Source organism: Neopelma chrysocephalum, unplaced genomic scaffold (genome assembly GCF_003984885.1).
Source record: "Neopelma chrysocephalum unplaced genomic scaffold, ASM398488v2 Primary Assembly neopelma1_252, whole genome shotgun sequence".
In the NCBI taxonomy this organism is placed as follows: Eukaryota; Metazoa; Chordata; class Aves; order Passeriformes; family Pipridae; genus Neopelma; species Neopelma chrysocephalum.
Genome location: NW_020897914.1, coordinates 719,206 through 738,166, shown reverse-complemented (window position 1 = coordinate 738,166; position 18,961 = coordinate 719,206). Strand labels below are relative to the sequence as shown.

The window sequence follows — 18,961 nt, the reverse complement described above, 5'->3', positions numbered from 1 at the left end:
CAGCGTGGCTAGACTTGCTGGATGCCTGAAAGTAGGAAAACAACAATTGGTTGACATGGGAAAAGATCCCCAAGAGGGAGGGAATTACGTGAACAGATTGGGAAATGTGTATTTAGGTAGATAGCATATAGAGACAAAAAAAAATGGTCTCAAGTTTTAAAAGTGGTGCCTGTAGTACTTGGAATAAAACACACTGTGCTCAGAGAAAAACCAAACGGCACCTCAGTCAAGCACTCAGTTCAACACATGGTTCCCAAGCACTAGGTACAAACAGCACATGAAGAGCCACATAAAAAATACTGGCCATCAAGCAGAAATTCTTAGGTGCTTTCATTACCTGGAGAGAGAAATACAGACATGAATCCCCAATACCTCTGCTTCAGGCACGGCTGTAGACTACTTGGGGAAGAGCGAAGTCACGCAAACTAAAACCCTGGAAAATATCCTCGGGCAGAGTTTCACAGGACAGTACTACCTGATGATTTGGTACCAGAGTTGCTGCTTGCTAATAATTAAACATTCAAGCCATAGCAGCAACAACATCACAGAGAAGAGCTGCTTTGGGATGGCTGATCCCAAAATCAGGTTCATAACAAAGTTTAAGCACCTGCTTTTGTTCACACAAGCTGTAAACCAGCATAACAAAGTGAAGGAGCTGGTCATTAGGAGACTGATCTCAATTTTTCCCCCTTGAACTTTGCCCCTACACACTTGTGCAAACCCCTGCACCTTTCTATAGCTGCTCCCTCAGATGGGCCTGGCCACTCCATGCACTTAGACTGTAGTAGGTGTTCTGGGAACTTGTACAGTATCATTTCATATGTATATATATGTATATAAATAAAACTATATTTTAAGTCACTTTAAACACAGACAATACTTTGTTTTCCTTTATTCATGTAAAAAACTTACTAAAATTGCAAGTCTTTCTCCATTAATTTTGCTTTTGCCTCAAAACCATCACCCATGTCCACATTGATCAGGTTTCATCGGGACTTTCACAGAATTCCAGAATGGTTTGGGTTGGAAGGGCCCTAAAAGACCATCCAGTTCCAACACACCTTCCACTATCCCAGATTGCTCCAAGCCCTGTCCAACCTGGCCTTGAACACTTCCAGGGATGGGGCAGCCACAGCTTCTCTGGGCAGCAAGTGCCTCACCACCCTCACAGGGAAGAATTTCTTCCTAATATCCCACTTAACCCTGCCCTCTGAAGCCATTCTTCCTTGTCTCATCAATGCAGGCTCTCTTCCAAAGTCCCTCTCCAGCTCTCTTAGAGCCTCTTCAGGTACTCAAAGATCACAAGAAGGTCACCCTGGAGCCTCCTCTTCTCCAGGCTGCACAGCCACAGCTCTCTCAGTCTTCCCTCAGAGCACCCAGATTCTGAACTTTCCCTGTGAGGGGCTGGGTTACTCCAGGCTGACACACCACTCCGAGGAAGTTTCCCAAAGGAAATAGTTTAAGGCATCAAGAAATTAAGACAGTCACAAAAGGCTCTTTACACAAACTAGGTATTTTTACAGATAAGGCCAAAATTCTCTTCTGTTTTATGAGAATCCAAAGTTGTATCAGCTGTCCTAACATCAACCCCCACTGTACTTTAAGCAGAGGTTTGATAACACGGTGATGGGTTAATAAATACCTACATGCCAGATCAGACAAGCCCAAGCTTTGCTAACTTCCCCCTCACCAGCATGAGCCTTTCCTACACCCCTGGCTTCAGGCTACCTGCCTGAGAAGAGCACTGAGGGCACAGCGATGCTCATCCTTCATGATTTCAGTTGAAGACATGTCAGACAGCTCTAACACAGTCTCTACAAAGCCTTTCACCCTGACCTTTTCTTTTCTAATTCTTGTTTTTATTAATGAATGACTGCTCTGTCAGACAGAGGGGTCCTTCAACATCACAGCCCTGAAAAGTAAATCTCTCACACCAGGCATTTGCCGCCATGGCAGAGTTTTTTAAATATTCAGTGTCTCCCTTTTGCCAAAGTAGGCAACACTGCCCTTGCCAGACGTGACTTTGGTTGCAGGGAGGAACGGCTGACACACAGATGTGCTTTTGCAACCCTGTTTTGTTAAATGCACATCCCCAAGGCTGTGCTGCTCTGAACACGGCGGTACCACGAGACACCATCCCTGCTCAACCCCAACTCCCTTTTTTCTGTAGGCACAAACCTCAAGTTTCTCTGACTTGCTGCATAGCACACTGCACTTCTGTAGCTGTCTTAGGTGCCTGCAGGTTGTTTCTTGGTTTGGTTTTGGGGTTTTTTTCCCCTTTGAGGCTCCATATATTCCACATCTGTGGAAGCAACTTCGAATGTCACCCACAGCCAAAAAAAGGGTTCCAGTGGACTACCTCTTTTTTTTTTGAATACAGCATTTCCTACAGTTGTTCTGACTAAATAGCATAGGACTGTGATAACACCTGACCATTTTCTGAAATGGTTTCTGTGTTTTAAATTACAACATGTACACATAAACAACTTTTTGTAGAGGAATATTCAGATTGTTTCTCCTTTGCTGCAGCATAATTCAATTTTCTTTACATATAACGAGTCACTTAGTGTCAAGAGAACTGTAAAATAATAAAATGGGTTTATTATACAATTTAAGTTCACATCTTCCCTAAAAGAAAAAAAAAAACAACCACAAATGAACAAAACACACCCCCCAAATGTCTGTCAACAAAATGGCTGTGGTTTCACCTTTCCCCACCCAATACCACATTCCTACATAGCATCAAAAAAGTCAAGTCCCCCTCCCCCAAAATAACAGGTCTAAAAAATATACAGTTGAATCAAAAAGTACACAAATTGCAAAGTTGCAGTTACCTTCTTTTTAAACCCTGTAATAACTTCAAATTTAAAATAGTGAATTACTAACTTTCTCTTCTGAGGTCAGACAAAAATAAGTCCTAAGGCAGCTTATTTGCCATATTTAGGAGCGTCAAACCAAAGCAATGACAAACATCTGGCTATGATTCTTTCTGGAATTTTGACTATTTCTTCCTGGCCAGGGAAGAAAAACACTGAGCTGACCAACAGCACCTCAGTTCCTCCAGCACAGCACTTAATAGGATTCAAAAGCAGCCTGTCCCTCCACTCCCCACATATTTAAGCTGTTAATACTTTCACAGCACAGAGGGGAAAAGCGTCGTGAGAGGAAGGTCTAAGCAGGCACAGGGAGAGCACCTTGTCAATCACAAATAACTGCAAACTGCACAGAAACCAGAATAACCGGAATTATTCTATTCCACTCCAAACTTAAGGATGGAAAGTAGCTTTGCACTTATAATAATGCAATTTATAAATTTAAATAAGCCAAGGAAGAGTCATATAAGTGGCCAGCAAAGACAGTATCTCTATCAGAGTAATCACTGAGGCCCTGTTTTCAGCTCAGCATGGAATAAGCCACTTCAGTTTTGTAGTAATGTAATAGTTTCATAGGGTACATCAGTAAACACCAAAGTAGACATGATCAGTGAGAGCACAATACTTAATAAGACAATAAAGAGGGGAATTAAAGTGTACTCTTATCTAACTAGCCTGTTCTCAAGAACAGCAGTGGAGTGGAACATCCTGTCAGGAATCCACTGGTGTCACAGGGAGAGGGACACATCACACAGCATCGCAGGGATGCAGCACATCATTATTTCATTATATAAAAAAAAAGAAAAAGAAAAGAAAAAAAAACGCCCAGACTTTCTGTGCTCAAAACAACCCAAAAAGAACAGCATGAAAGAAAAAAATTCCAGTTTAAATTTTCCCATTGAGTAGAGCAGGAGGGCAGACCTGCCTGGATCTGCTGAGAGCTAAGAACCATGCTATGATTTTACGATGGCTATCACAGTTCTACAGAATTCATTCTCCAATAGCTGAAATAGAGAAAAAAAAAATCTACTATAATATAATGAAAAAGTATTTTTCAGTCCCAAATTATATTTGATGTTCAAGCAGAAGGAGAAGAGGAAGCACATGCCATTGAAGAGGTGCCAAGTTCTCCCCAAACAATTTGGTAAACTAGAAGCATAAAAATCTAAACTTCTTTTTCTGGGGCACTTCCTCATAACATAGAGCATAATTCATGTAAGAGAATTTCCTATACAACACGTATTTCCTACATAAGGAACAACATACAGACCAACTACTAAACATCACATTATGGCAGCAATTTCATTAAATGTCATTTTGGTGAATTCAACCCAACCCAGGCCCTTCTACTTAAGAGCCTGCCATATTTTTGCACTGATCAAAGGCCTCCAAGTTTAATCTCTTCAGAAAATCTGGAAGGCTGGCAGAACTTCTACTGCAAAACCCTGATTACTTTGAAGTGTGCCCACAGTCGGAACTAAATTGAATTTTCTGATCATTCATCTCACAGTCTGCACAACCACCCTTCAGACAGACTTAGTTTGAAGGGAAGAGGTCAGGCACCCTGTGACATGGCAAATGCAAAATTTGAGCTGACTGAACAAGCTGGCTGTAAAAGGGGAAAAAAACCCAACCCATGAAAATAATGAATATTGCAGCCTGGTTTTGGATGCATATATTTCATTTTCTTTTCTGTTTTGGGAGGGAAAAGAGAAACCATAAATAGTCCATTTTCAGTTTTTTAAACTCTAGAAAACATTGAGCATTTCTCCATCCCCTAACATTCAAATCAGAATCCTTGAAGAAGAGCTCTGCTCCAGCATACTTTAAAGAATAATTCCCTCTTACTGAACAATAAAATTCCCAGCTAGGAAGCAAACCTTACAATACAGACAGAGATAGCGTAGAGAGACAGTGGATTTTAAACAAAAGGCAGTGGAATGTAGCTATACTGAACTTTTAACACTGTTCTAGGTACACCAATGAGAGCACCCACCAACTCCTGTCAGGAGAGAAGCAAGCGTTTTAAACACATCATGGAGAAAGGAGGGGAAGACAAGGAAAAACTGCATGGATTAAGCTGTTATTGTGGCTACTCTGTGCATCCCATATGGTTAAAAATGCTGCTGTGTCTCATTTTGGGCAGCAGGGCAATAAACAAGGCTCCTGCACCAGCTTCCCCACCATGCTGCACAGGGAAGGGCCCCTCCAGGAGCTGACCCTGTGCCCAGTCAGTCTCTTCCACTGACACAGCACTTTTCCCAGTAAAAAGTCATTTGCCATTTGTTCTTATAGAAGAGAAAATTATTTGAACAGGGGGAAAAAAACCCCAAACCGCCTTTTGCCACCAGCTACACCTCCCTGAGCAGGCAGTGCCAACAGCCCAGGGGAAAGGCCTGTGTCCCACTGCACTGACTAACTATTGCTGACCTGAATCGAACACAAACCCCACAACATCACCTCCTGTTTTTACACCCAGTGAAAAAAACTGCAAAAGCAAAGAGGAGTGGGCAAGTGGCACAGCAATCAGAACCTCCACCCCCCTAGGACAGCTGCTTAATCACCAGTTTCTCTTATTATTTTTAAAAAAACAAACTGTGCTAGCTCACACCACCTATTCAGACATGTGGCTGCCATTTCCTAACTCTTGCCCACAATCCCCAAGTGAAAAATTCCCATTTTCCATTACAAACAGTAGTCAACAGTTCCTGCTATCCCATCAGCTCACCAAAGAAATTAGGAGGCAGAGGGTCACAGTTTACTACTTGGTGCCTGTTTGCTGTCATTGCTACCTCATTTAGACAAAAATGAAAGGCCATGGAGGCAGTGTATTAGCAGGACTCTAATGCCACAGCTGCTGACTCTGGAGTTTTTTGTGCTCAACGGTCTGGGGCTGACCCAAGGCTGACCCCTTCTCCTCATTGCTCTCAATAACACAGGTTGCTCAAAGCCTCATCCAGCCTGGCCTTGTACTGATTTTCAAAATTACAGGGCTGGGGGTGTTGCTTGGGGTTTTGTTTTTTGATTTTTTCAAAAATAAAAACACCAACGTCTACACCAACTTGGAAAAATAAATAAAATCATCCTTCAAAAGAATCAAAGTCAGCAGATTTCCTAAAATATATTCTGACATAATTTAAAGATAAAAAAAGAGGCTTTTGTGTTCTGTGCAGTACATGAGGTGGGTTTGCAGTACCCTCTGCGTGCTCAGGTGGGAGGATAAAGGCACAGCCTCACAAACAACAACAAAGAAAAAGCGGATTTCTCGTTTGAGAGTTGAACAGCTGGACAGAATCTGTAGAAGACATTCCCAAAGGCCACTATTTCTTCAGAACTCCACAGACATATTTTTCACATCTGGAAAAAACTCTTTTGAGTCTATGCAACACGCTAACTCTACAAGTGCTAACTATAAATTACTGATTACAGATTTGATACGAACACAGAATACCTGAGAGCTGAGTATCTTCACTAGAACAGTTATCTTCTGACAACAGATCTTAGGCAAGCTAGAATTAAACTGAGGTCAACACTGAAAATGTAACAAGAATTGGAAGAACAAAAATTTCTCTAAAAGCAGAATCCTCCCCATTTGAGCATGGTTTGTATGTCTTATGGCAGATTTCCCCAAGCACACTTTTTAAAAAAAAATTCCAGAAACACTGACACTGCTTTGGTGTCTCCCTTCTAAAGCGTGGCAGCAAGAAAAGACTCTCAAATAGGACCAAGTTTACTTGAAGAGGATACAAACTATTGAAATACTTAATATAAATTAGTAACTAAGGTGAAGCTCTTCTGCTCTCTCAGCTGCCAAACTGACAAAGCTGCATGTGGCTCAGGAAGCAAGAACAGCTTGGCAGGAGACAGTTGGTGTTCCCCCAAAGCAAACAACAGTGAAAGACTCTCCTTACGGTGTGCGCTTATATTTGAAGTTAAAAACACAAAACATATGTTACACTTAAAAGACCTTAAAAAACAAGCTGTGCAACTAATTTCACTACTTGTAAGTAGGTAAAATCCCGACAGGAATCTTTATTCAGATATTGCCTCAAAGCGTCCCAGCTCTGTACAGAGGCACATCCTTGTGAGCTTTACATCATCAGAGGCTCAGTGTACTCGAAATCAGGTTTAAATCTCTCTTACCTCAATGTCAAGTACTTCCACCGTGTTGTCCAACATCCTGATTTTGATGGGGAGGTCGCGCTCGTGCGCTTTGGCAGGCGACGATGCCATGGCAGCGGAGAGGTTCTGTCCTGACTCCAAGGTACTCACTCCTGCGGTCTTCTGGGCACCCAAACGAGAGCCCGGCGTCTGCAGAACTCTGTATGTTCCCTCTATCTCTCCCATCTTCCAACAGTGAGCAGAGTCTAAAGAAACATGGAAGAAAATGGGCAGTTACAGCCTGAAAGATCTCCCGCAGACATTCCGTGTGAAAATACTACCCACTGAAGCACTATCACAAAATCCTTATTTAAGGCTCTTTAACCTTATTATTGGTTTTGCTAGCGGGACACCAAAACTCTGGTCAAAAACAGAAGTATTCAAGGTCAGACTGGACAGTGCTTGGAGCAACCTGGTCTAGTGGAAGGTGTCCCTGCCCATAGCAGGGAGTGGAATGAGATGAGCTTTAGGGTCCCTTCCAACCCAAACCATTCTATTACGATTAAAATCCAGACACTGGGAAGAAAAAGTGGCAAGAAGAAATAACCATTCAGAAACATGGTTAGGAAATAGGATACTCAAACCTCTGCCCTCCACCCTTCTGACACACTATTTTAGTTTCTGATGAGTTTTCCTGCTGATTGGGCTCCCTACCACCAGCAGCATGAGCACTGCAGACAGGCAGCAAAGGGTAAGGCAGAACTGTGCCTCTCACCTGTACCCAACCATCCCACTGACCGCACCCCAAGGTAACAGGAACAATTAACTTTCTTCATCCCCTAAATGATGACTCATACAAAACCTTAACTGCTCGCAGCTCAGAGCCTTCATCAGGCACCGGCTGCAGATAACAGTTCCTCATCTCATTAGCAAACCTGCCCAGATTAAATCAGTGGGCAAAAATCTCAATTACATAGACCAACATTAGCTCAACTAGGCTGACTCCTACAGCAGGAGTCTTGCTGTCATGGTTTGGTGGCAGTTGTGGAGAGCAAATGTTTAATTTGACATGGGGAACAAGTCCCACGTGGCTCTCCCCAGCTCTCCCACGCCACTGGAGCAGTGGTGATATTTGCACAGGGATCACAGCAGGGTCTACATGGAAGGTGAGGCATGTGGGCTCAGGATGCACCACAGCCCCTGCCCCATGCTCACCACTGGCACAGAGTATTTGGCAGCAAGGTGCAAGGCGCTCAGCAGGAAGGCTGAGGCTTCTTGGTGTTTTGGGGTGCATTACCCAAATCCCACACTGTGTCTGAACAATCCAAATTACGCGGGTACTGCAGCTGGGACAACCTTCACTTGGCGAGCCCACCACAGAAAGTCCAAGGGAGTGTTAGGTTATTGCTGTGTCTGAAAAGGAGAGAGGCAGCTCATGAAAACATTCCTTTGTCCCTCTGTGCTGCAAGCAGGTAGGCAGCCTGCTCCAGGGATTTGTATGGAGCCAGCCTTACATGTCCTTACAAATTAGTGGGGAGTGATTTAGGTTTCAGTCCTTACACACAGAGAGTCTGGTCAAATGTCTTCCCAGCTTACAGACCAGTGCATTTTAACATTATGGAGGATTTTATTTTTATATTTGCAGACCCTGTACAGATAAACTTCTCCCAGGAGGGTAGACAGACACCTCCCACCCAATCACACCCACCCCAAGGCTTGTTTGGCCTCTGCAAGCGCTGCCTGAGCAGCACAGCTGAGACCACCACAGAGAGTCTCCAACCTCCCAGCTGACCGTCCATGCGTGAGAATCACAGAAGGGCTGGAAAAAACCATCAAGTCCAACCATTAACCCAGCATTGCCAACACCATCACTAAACCACATCCCCAGATGCCCCATCCACATGTCTTTTGGACACTTCTAGAGAGGGGATCTCCACAACTGCCCTGGGCAGCCCATGCCAGTGCCTCACCACCCTTTCAATGAAGAAATTTTCCCTATTGTCCAATCTAAACCTCCCCTGGCACAACTTGAGGCCGTTTCCCCTTGTCCTGTCCCATGTTGCCTGGGAGCAGAGCCCGACCCCCACCTGGCTCCACTCTCCAGTCAGAGTTGTAGAGTGAGAAGGTCCCCTGAGTCTCCTTTTCTCCAGGCTGAGGCCCTGCAGCTCCCTCAGCTGCTCCTCATCAGAGCTGGGCTCCAGACCCTTCCCCAGCTCTGCTGCCCTTCTCTGAACATGCTTCAGGGATCCAAAACTGAATCCAGTATGAAGGATGATCTCAACATAAAAGTGGGCACACACTGCCCAGTGTCCAACTTACCAGCTTTGGGTGACAAACAAGCAGAAAGTTTCTTTCTCAAAGTGTTTTGTGCGTATTCTTTTGCTGAACTCCTTGGTTTGTGTGGCCACACAGCCAAGGAGAAAAACTTCTAGGTCAGAAATTTTAAAATCACCCTAACAGCAAAAGTCAGCAGAGAGAGGTGCCCAGGTTACATCTCTAAGTGCTGATCTGAAGAGGAACCAGACCTCAGTGTCATCTGTATCCCCTTGACACTGTGTCCCTTATCATGTAACCACACGGTAAGATTTTTGCTGGGCAACTGGAGCTGCCCAGGATCGGTTCATACTCCTCACGAGGCTGTTTATTAGCCACCTGCTCTTAAAGTTAGTGCTTTGTGAGCACATTTATCCCCTTTTGAATAAATAGCTCCTAGAAGGGACAGACACTGCAGTTACCCAAAAGGAAAAAAATGCACGCAGCGACAGCCGAGGCAGAACACGGAGCAGACCCAAGGCAGAGGCCTCAGCAGCCTCCCCTCCAGCTGGACCCAGCCGCTTCCTGAAGGCAAGGCAGGCAGGCAGGCCACCCAAATCTGGACTAATGAGGAGCTCCTGGGTATTCTCACTGGCTTTGGTCACCCGCCAGGAGAGACCAAAGTCATTTCAAACAGAAACTGCAGATGTCAAAGTCCTTCCCCACAGGTGGTAACAGGAAAAGTGAACTCAAAAGGGCTCGGCCTTGTGTCTTGCTGATGACATGTTCCTAAAAATATTTACCCTGGCCAGTACATATTCAGATTTTAAAGGCCTAACAAGCACTAGGCAGAAAACGCAATGTGCAGAAGCAAGCTTGATCCCCGGAAGAGCCGTGCCCTGCCTGCTGTGGCAGCTGGGAACATGTCTCCATGCCACATCCCATTCCCTGCCAGAGCACCCTGCTAATGCCATCGTAACTATTAACAATCCCCAAATAGCCTCGTCTGCTCCCACTGCCTCCAAAACCCAACGTGTGAGGAACCAAGCCAAGCACCATTTCCAGTTTCACCAGCAATTAGAGTTACCTATCATGTTTTATGTACTCTGACAACATATGACACTTCCTGACAAGAACTGTTGTGCCATGGTTTGAGAAACACTTCAGTTCAAGGAGCTGACTACATGAAAGGGGGAGGAAAATGGACCAGTGAAGCCTGAGACATGCTGCAAGCACCAGGAAGATCAAGAGGTTCTACAGGCAGAGCAGACTGTCCCACAGCACTGAGAGCCTCCTGCCCCAGGCGAGCCACAACACAGCCTCACCAATGAGAAACTAAAATGCAACGTTACCACAATATTAGTGGTTCTAAGATAAAAATCTTCCTTCGTTGCCCCTCCCTGAACTTGTTTGCACCTAGTGCTTGTCCTGATAATTTCCTATAAATTAGGACCAGGCATCAAACCCATATCAGCTCCCTATTGCTTTCAGCCCTAAGTAAAGGAGCATATAAAACAAAACTTAGGAAATTTAGGTAGCTGTATATAATCTTTTTAATTTTTGTACTTTGGTTTTTTTGTCGTCTTTTTTGAATAGCTTTTAAGTCACAATGAGTTTCATCTTCTGCTTGGATGGAACAAACTTATTTTTCAGAAGCAAGACAGCGTTTTCAGCTAGCAGCAAAACTCGAAAGGCAGCTTACACCTGAGGACATGCAAGATCATAGAAACACAGAGTGGTTCGGGTTAGAAGGGACCTTAAAGCCCACCTTGTTCCAACCCCCTGCCATGAGCAGGGACACCCACTAAATCAGGTTGCTCCAACCCCTTCCAACATGGCCTTGAACACTTCCAGGGATGATACCAAGGGCTTTCAAAGGAAATCCTCTGAGCACAGTGTCTTTTGGCCAGTGACAGGGTCACTATGATGGTCCATCCCTCGCCTGTGCAGAAGGTAGGTCTGAAGTAAGGCCACTTTCCCTGCTGCCCAGTGTGAGCAGGGTGATCCCTGCCTCCCATACAAAGGGATCCCCACTGCCCGTGCATGGCAGGAGCACGCACGGAGCAGCAAGGAAGTACTCTCAGATCAGGTCCCTTCAGTCACCAGAAGCAAACCTTCCTCTTTTAACTTTCTCACTAAGCAACAGCCACCCCTCAGCATCACTACAACTACACCGAGCCGCACTAACTGATGCACCAGGAACCCACCCACCGCAACGAAGAGGCACAAAGACTCCGAGTGGCCCGCTGTGACAGGAGAGACACGTCTCCGTGCCACCCGGACCCCACACTCCCCTCCGACCACCGTCCCTCCACACGGCCGTGCAGGGTCTCACGGCTCTCCCCTGCTGCCCCACGCCGGCCTTGGAAGGAGCTGGGGAAGGAGAAGCTTGCCAGGGGAGCGGGGCTTCAGGAACACTTCTCTGACCGAGCAGCGGTCGTGAAAGCGGGATGAGCAGCGGGATGAGCCCAGGGAGACAGGGGAAGGGGTGTGCCGGGGCGCGGGCGCTCACACACTCCCACCCCGACCGCGCCGCGGCGGGGCCGCCTAGGCCGGGTCCCCGGCAGCCCCCGGGGGAAGGCGCTCCCGACGCCCCGGCAGCCGGAGCCCCCCGTCCCCCGGGGGGCCGCAGACGGCGGGGTCCCCTCCCCGCCGGGCTCCCACGCAAGCGGCGCGGCAGCGGCGGAAGCGGCGGACGCGCGGGCGGGGCGGGCCGAGCCACCGGCCTGGGGCGCCGCTCGCCGGCAGCGCCGCTACAGTCCCCCCCCCCCCCGCCTCCCTCAGCTCCCGCCCAGCGCCCGCTGCCCCGGCTCCGGCTGTATGGTCGGGTCGGTCCGATCCGATCCGGTCCGATCCGGTCCGATCCGATCCAGTCCTGCTCTCCGCTCACCTCCGAACCGGGCCCGTCCCGTCGCCGCCGCCGCCGCCCGCCCGCGCGCACCGGCCCCGCGCACGGAGCACCAGCGGCCCCGGCCCCTCCTCCTGCCCCGCCGCGCATCCCCTGTGCACAAGAAAATTCGGAGAACTTCGCCTTTTCACAGCAATTTGAAAAACAAAAATGTTAACGTAGCATGTGACTTTTGTAGTAGCAAACGCACACAAATCGTGCAGAACAGCCCTTTCAGCCCGAAGCGGCTTCGCCGCTCTCGCCCATAGAAAAAAGGCAACCCCACGAATTTAATGAGTTATTCCCGACTAGCAGCATTCTCGCCTCTTCAAAAGAATAAAAGACGCGAGGTTTTGGAAAATGTATTCCGTGATTTGTTCTCCTTAAAAAAAGTGAAATGAAGCTGCAGAATCTCATGGATACAAAAAAAAAAGAAAAAAAAAGCTGCAAAAGTATAGCCAGCATTTTAGACAACTCCATTCATAACATCAATTGTGATTTCATTCAAGTGAAGTGCTTTCATTACTGATCCAGCTTTCTCAGTGTTCTATTTGCCTGCCATTTGCTTGGCTCTTCCATAGGCAATGGAAACTGAGCAGGCAGGTTTATTTGCAACTTAAGTGCTAATACAGTTTCACATCCTTCCAAGTGCCGACACTTCAGAGTCATCTTCATTTCAATCACTTGCTTTAACATCTCAAAAGAGCACTAAAGTTTTCTTGTGGAAAAAAGCAGCTGCTGCTAAGCCTGAGAATAAATCTGATGTGATCACTTTAAAAGCCACATATGACCACACTCAGGTAGAGGAAGCAATAATTATAGATATGGCAGAGTCTTTAGAAGCATCAACACCCTGCTGCTCCTTTTTATGCTTAATTCTATAGTCCAGACTTTTATTGCTCACCCAAAACACAAGTAATTTACTGTGCTGAAACAATGCAGTAAGGAAAAGGCACAAAGGTTCAGCATGTTTAAGTGTCCACATCCCCAGCACCTCTGTCTTACACTCAGCTTATTTCTGGCCTTTCTACCCACACAGACAAAAAAATTATTTTCCATCATGTTATAGAATCACAAAATGTTTTGGGTTGGCAGGGGCCTAAAAGACCATCTCGTTCCAACATACTGCCATGGGCAGGGACACCTTCCATTATCCCAGGTTGCTCCAAGCCCTGTCCAACCTGGCCTTGAACACTTCCAGGGATAGGGCAGACACAGCTTCTCTAGGCAGCCTGTTCCAGGGCCTCCCCACCCTCACAGGGAACAATTTCTTCCCAACATCCCATCTAATCCTAGTGTCTGGCAGTGGGAAGCCATTCCCCCTTGTCCTGTCACTCCAGGTCCATGTACCAAGTCCCTCCCTAGATCTCTTGGAGCCCCTTCGGGTATCGAAAGGCCACAGTTAGGTCTCCCCAAAACCTTCTCTCCTCCAGGCTGAACAATCCCAATTTCGCAGCCTTTCCTTATAGCAGAGGTGTTCCATCCCTCTAATCATCCTGGTGGCCTCCTCTGGACTTGCTCCAATATGTCTATGTCCTTTTGTGCTGGGGATCCCAGAGCTGGATGCAGTGTGTGTGTGTGTGTGTGTGTGTGTGTATATATATATATATATATATATATATATATATGTTAGAGGAGTCACCTTCCATTTTCGCACTTCTACCCACACACTTAGAACCAGGCTGCAAAGAGACATCTGGCATCACCTGCCACCACAGGCAGGGGAAGGGACAAGACTCCAGTTTTACAGTCTAGATGACAGCTCTACCCTCTGCGATTCCTACTCCCAAGCAAACATAGTAAAAATAGGAAGTGCCTTATCAGGCTGAACCTCTGTTCTACACACTCAATCATTTAATAAATCCTCATCAACTCTAATAAAAACCATGCTTGAGGTGTGATGTTCGGTAATTTTGAAACCTAAAAGAGGGAGTGGATGGTTATCTGACCCACTATACCCAGACTCAGCAGTATGTTGTTCATGGTTACCCACAAAGACCTCTGAGTTTCCGTAACACCCATGAAGTCAAACTTTCCAACCATCCAGGCAGTGTTTGAAGCCTTTACAGCAGGAGGAGGAAGAGTTTAGAGAACAAAGCTAGAAGAAGAAGAATGTCATCACACATGAAAGCCAGCTGTTGCTGTTGGAAGGATGCAGTGTCAGAACAAAGTACAGCTTTCTCCCTGTGAGAAAGAAACTGATAAGAAGCTGTAACTCCCTCACTGAACTAGTATAACAGATAGTCTATACCATATTCTCCTCTTGGCCTGAGAGGGACAATTAGAATTGCCCTTATACTACACCATGATGTCATCTCTTTCTTTAATCATCCTCTGGATGAGGATGGAGGAAGTCCTTCAAAGCAGACTTCTTATCAACCAAGAAAAACAGCACCTGGAAAAGCTTCTTTCAGAAGCCTTTCAGATCCTTCAGATCCTTCACCATGGCAAAGAGAAACTCTGCAGAGTGAAAAATTATACCTATTGCTGATTTTGTCAGCATATATTTTCCAGATACACACTACAAAGCTCTGTCTCTCAGAGGTCTCCCATCTCATAACAGCAAGGCAAGCAGTTTCAAAAGCTTACATTATGTCTCCCCTTCTGTCTACAGCAGCAGGTTGGCACAGCCGAGAGTGGAAATAGTTACAATCATTTAAGCCAGCATTTTATACCTTGCACGCCAGTCTGAGTCACACACCACTGGTTCACTTCTCTAGTGTGTTGTAGTGGGACTTTGCAATGACAACACATGTGGGCATGCCAAGGATGAAGATGGAAAGACGGATTGGTATGGATGTCATTACAGATAGGTCACTGAAAGCACCAGAATCCCTTCTGGGGCAGTTCACAGAGCTTTGACTGCCACAGTTCACTGCTGTTGTCCTACTTTGGTTCAGGCCAGTGCCTTGTACAACAATTCTCCCACCCATTACCACCTGGAGATATTCAACAATTTGCTTTACACATGGTTAACCTAAGCCTAACCACAGTGTCACTTAGGCCTAACCGCAAGGGCTGAGAGCTTTCTCCATGGGATCACTCTTTCTTCCATCACTTTTGAGGACCTGGTGTCACACCACCAGCTGCAGAGCACCTCAGAGGTCCACTAAGGGAAAAACTCGCATTTCCACAACTGTGTTCACATCTTAGATGGACTTTCATGACAATTAGTGACCACCCTGGCCATATTCCTGGTCTGAAAGTGTTTCAGCCCTGAAGAGTTCAGCAAAGTACTTTGCAGTCTGTAATGGTCTGTGCAGCAGAACCAGACAGAGACTAGTTATCTTGTCTCACCAAACCATTTTCTAGATTGCCTTCCACATCACCTTAGATGTCTCAGTAGAGACCAGCCTATATGGATCAATAAATCATTCCTCAACCTGTCTCATCACTGATTAAGAAGTTCTCTACCAACAGTGACAAAGAGCACCAGTTTGTTTCTCAAATAGCAAACCAAGCCAATTTCAGTGACTACAGTGTGGTGTTCTGTACTCACAGCCCACTAGTACCCTAGAGGGTAGAAAAACATGAAAAGAGTGAAATCATAGAATTTGATCAATAGCCAACTGTCATTAGCAAACGGCAAAGGACTCAAGTCAAGGTGAACAGGAATTGCTGGATAACGGGAGATATGATCCACATGATCAGCACAAAGAATGAACAATACAGCCATACCTGCACATTGCCAGAATTACTCTTTCACTCCAGGCTCACTTACTGTTAAAATTGACCTTCAGGCACAGGAGAAATACTGTTCTTCCACAGCAACAAGGGCAGAAACTTAAAAAATGGGTAGAATGCACCTCGTTCTACTGGCAGAGATGGAATGGCAAAGGCACTCAGCAGTAACAGAACCTTGCGAAACCAACTCGAGAAATTGATTTTCATGCTGCTGATGTTTGTAGACTCTGTGGGGGGAATTTTCCACTTCCAATCTTAAATACTACTGTCCCCCAACAATCGTGCTCTAGCACTTCTCAGAGAAGGATGTCTTTGGGCTTCTCAGATTGCTCCCCTTAGGGGTATTTTTCAGGAGCCCATCTACACATATTGCAACTACCAATTATATTGGCCTTTATAAAGTGCAAAGTCCACCAGCCTCAGCCTGTGACCTAGGATTAAACTCTCAATATTAACCAATTCTTTAGAACAGGCCTGGTCACTTGTGTACAGGAAAAACTTCTGCTAACAGAAAAAAGCCCGAGAGGTTGCAATCCCTTTTTGCAATCACCTACTCTGACTTACAGAATTGTATCTGTATTTCAACTTGGCTCTCATGGTGAAAGTGGCAATTAGAACAAGTCAATTAAGCACAGCATATGTTCATACCTGCGCACACAGAGACACACTCGCTTGGCAGCTTCTCTCATTCTGATTAGTGAACTCGTCCAAACACGTCCTCCCTACCCAGAAGGTTCAGTCTGTAGCCAGCAGCAGTTCTGAAGCCACAGCACAAAAATCAAGAGCGTAGACAAGCTACAAGCTGTGGAGAAAAACAGCTGCTGAGCCACGACACTGGGACAAAAGTGCAGGCAAAATCTGACAACTGTGTCTCCTTTGGTTTTCATCCGCAGGTAGAAGCTCAGGCACAGACAATCCCTTATTGCCCCCACGTGGTACATTGATCCTATTGCACAAGAGCACAAATATGCCCAGAATTCCACTAAATTCGCTTTAAATTGAATCCTAAGTTTTTTTGATAGATGTTAGTTCTGTGACCGTAACAGCTTAAATGTTAAACAGATACCAGTCTTTTCTACAACTACACCTCTTATTTCTCTCTTGCACATAACAAGCCTGCACGATGAGGGTAACCAAGTATGTCTGAGGTAGCAAGGCCTGAAAAAAAACCCCATATGACTGGGAATGTCAGAAAGCTCCATCCTTTTTTTATTTTTAAATCCCATTGAGGTTCACCTCATTTCTTTGTCCATCAAATCAGGCTGGGATTTGTTACCTCAGAGGAGCTCCAGTCATAACTTGTACTGTGCCTCAAAGATCTACACCAACAATTTCTATGTTTGAGGGGTGGGGAACAAGACATCCCCAAACAGAAACCATCACTCCCCCAAAATCTGAAATTCTGACAAGAAAGGTCACCTCACCTTCACGATTAACTTTAGGCAAAACAACTACAAAAAAGCCCAGTTAATAAGGATTTATGTTTAAAAGAAATAAAGGAGAAAAAGGCCTAGTTCTATTTCATGGACAGGAAACTTCATAATAAAAAGATAAAGTTAGAATCTCTAAACACTAGACACAGATAAGCCTGGCAAATATTTTACTGCCAAATAAACCCGAGCTGAGGCTGTCAGTAACACAGATCATTCTGCCTTAAGTTCCTTTCAGAAATGAGGCAGCCAAACACAGACTGCTGGGAAACCAAACTGGCAGGTTCCCCACTCTGCTCCCAAGCAAAGGGATTGTTCCAGCTGTTTGTGCCAGGACACAGAGCATGGCAGTCCCACTGCTGCCGAGAGCCAGACCCCAAGGTGAGCCCAGCTGTCAGACACACGGACAACTATCCCTGCCACGCTGTGTTTCCATGTTTCAAAGCAGCCTGAGACTAATTGATGGGCAGGAAAGGAAGATTCAAACCAGTTTTCTTGCTCTGGGTACAAACTTTCGAAGAGAGCAAAATATTCCTGGAGAGCCAAATCACATATTCTCTGCAGGGCAGAAGCTCCAAACTCAGAGCAAGTACCACTACAGGAACAGCTTGACCTAGGTTTTAGGCTCTCCCTTGTGGAAAAGCTTCTTAAAAGTAAAAATTAATCAAGAACATTAAAACAACAGGGGAATTGCAAATGGTGAGGCACAGGAGTGGGCATGTTCTGAACAAAGCCTTTTACTGTCGGTGCCTTTCTCTTTCTTAAGAAATATTCTGTTGAAGAAGCACAGGGTCTGTTTTAATGAATGTTTTGCATTAGCTCTCAGGGTGTGTTTATTTACCTATTCAATAAAATAGGCTGAGTTACCTTCACATCACTTGGGAGCTCCTCTGCTTCCTACATGGGTTTTTCCCCATGAATTTTTGGCTTCTGCTTATAAAAAAAAAGGTAACTCCTTTTCATTGCCCTACCAGCCTCAAATTGTTTCTCAATAAAAAAAAACATAGGAACAGCCAACCTGAGGCACTTCAAACATGATGCCTCAACATGGCCAAGTTGCTAATGGAAGGCATGACTTATAGCTCAGATCTCACTGAGTTTTTCCATGTCTTCCTTGATGCAACTTATACGGTTGAGCAGAAATTTCCACCTGGCAATGTGGATCCCTCTTGGAACGCAGCCGTGCCTCAAATCTGACACCAGTTACATCACCACAAATGATATGTGCAAAGCTAAGAGCCAGGTAGGGCTGGTACAGAGCATAAACAACTGGCTGCTTCAGTTCTACGAACCTGTTTGCACCGGGTCTAAAAGGGATCAGGGTAAGCTCAAGGCTTGGGAGAGAGAGTAGAGCTCCTCATTCTTTTCCTATCTAAGAGTTCAGTGTTTCCAACAGCAATCAAAGTGCTGCACTCTGTGAGACTGCTCCATACAGCCAAGCAGGCTGGCTGTGGGGCTGCCTCTGCTCTCGCCACAGGTAGTTTCCCAAAAGCCTGTTGTTCTCCATCTGAAGCAGCAGGATACCTCTTCTACCTCGCTGGACTAACAGGCTCTCATTCCTGTGGGTGGGAGTGAAATTCATTTGTCTCCTGCATTTCAAGCACCGAAACTAAACTTGCAAACACACAGCTACATCAGATCTTGCCTTGCTAAATGCTGCAGAAACTTCACAACGCACCTGAAACTCAGGCACACCCTGCCGTGGCTGCGAGCCAGGCCCAGGTGATCCCGTC

At 45.7% G+C, this 18,961-nt stretch overlaps 1 protein-coding gene across 6 annotated transcripts in view; it reads right to left on the bottom strand.

The window, feature by feature from the left end:
- FARP2 (FERM, ARH/RhoGEF and pleckstrin domain protein 2) overlaps window positions 1–16,177 on the bottom strand; it is a 75,489-nt gene extending 59,312 nt beyond the window's left edge. For 3 of the 6 annotated variants that reach the window (XM_027703763.1, XM_027703761.1, XM_027703762.1), the window contains exon 1: window positions 7,017–7,220. In XM_027703763.1, the coding sequence (XP_027559564.1) occupies window positions 7,017–7,220 (204 nt within the window). Of the gene's footprint in view, window positions 1–7,016; window positions 7,241–12,117; window positions 12,158–15,792 lie in introns of those variants that run through there. The other 3 variants (XM_027703759.1, XM_027703760.1, XM_027703758.1) reach the window with 3 other exon arrangements.
- Window positions 16,178–18,961: the final 2,784 nt, after the last annotated feature.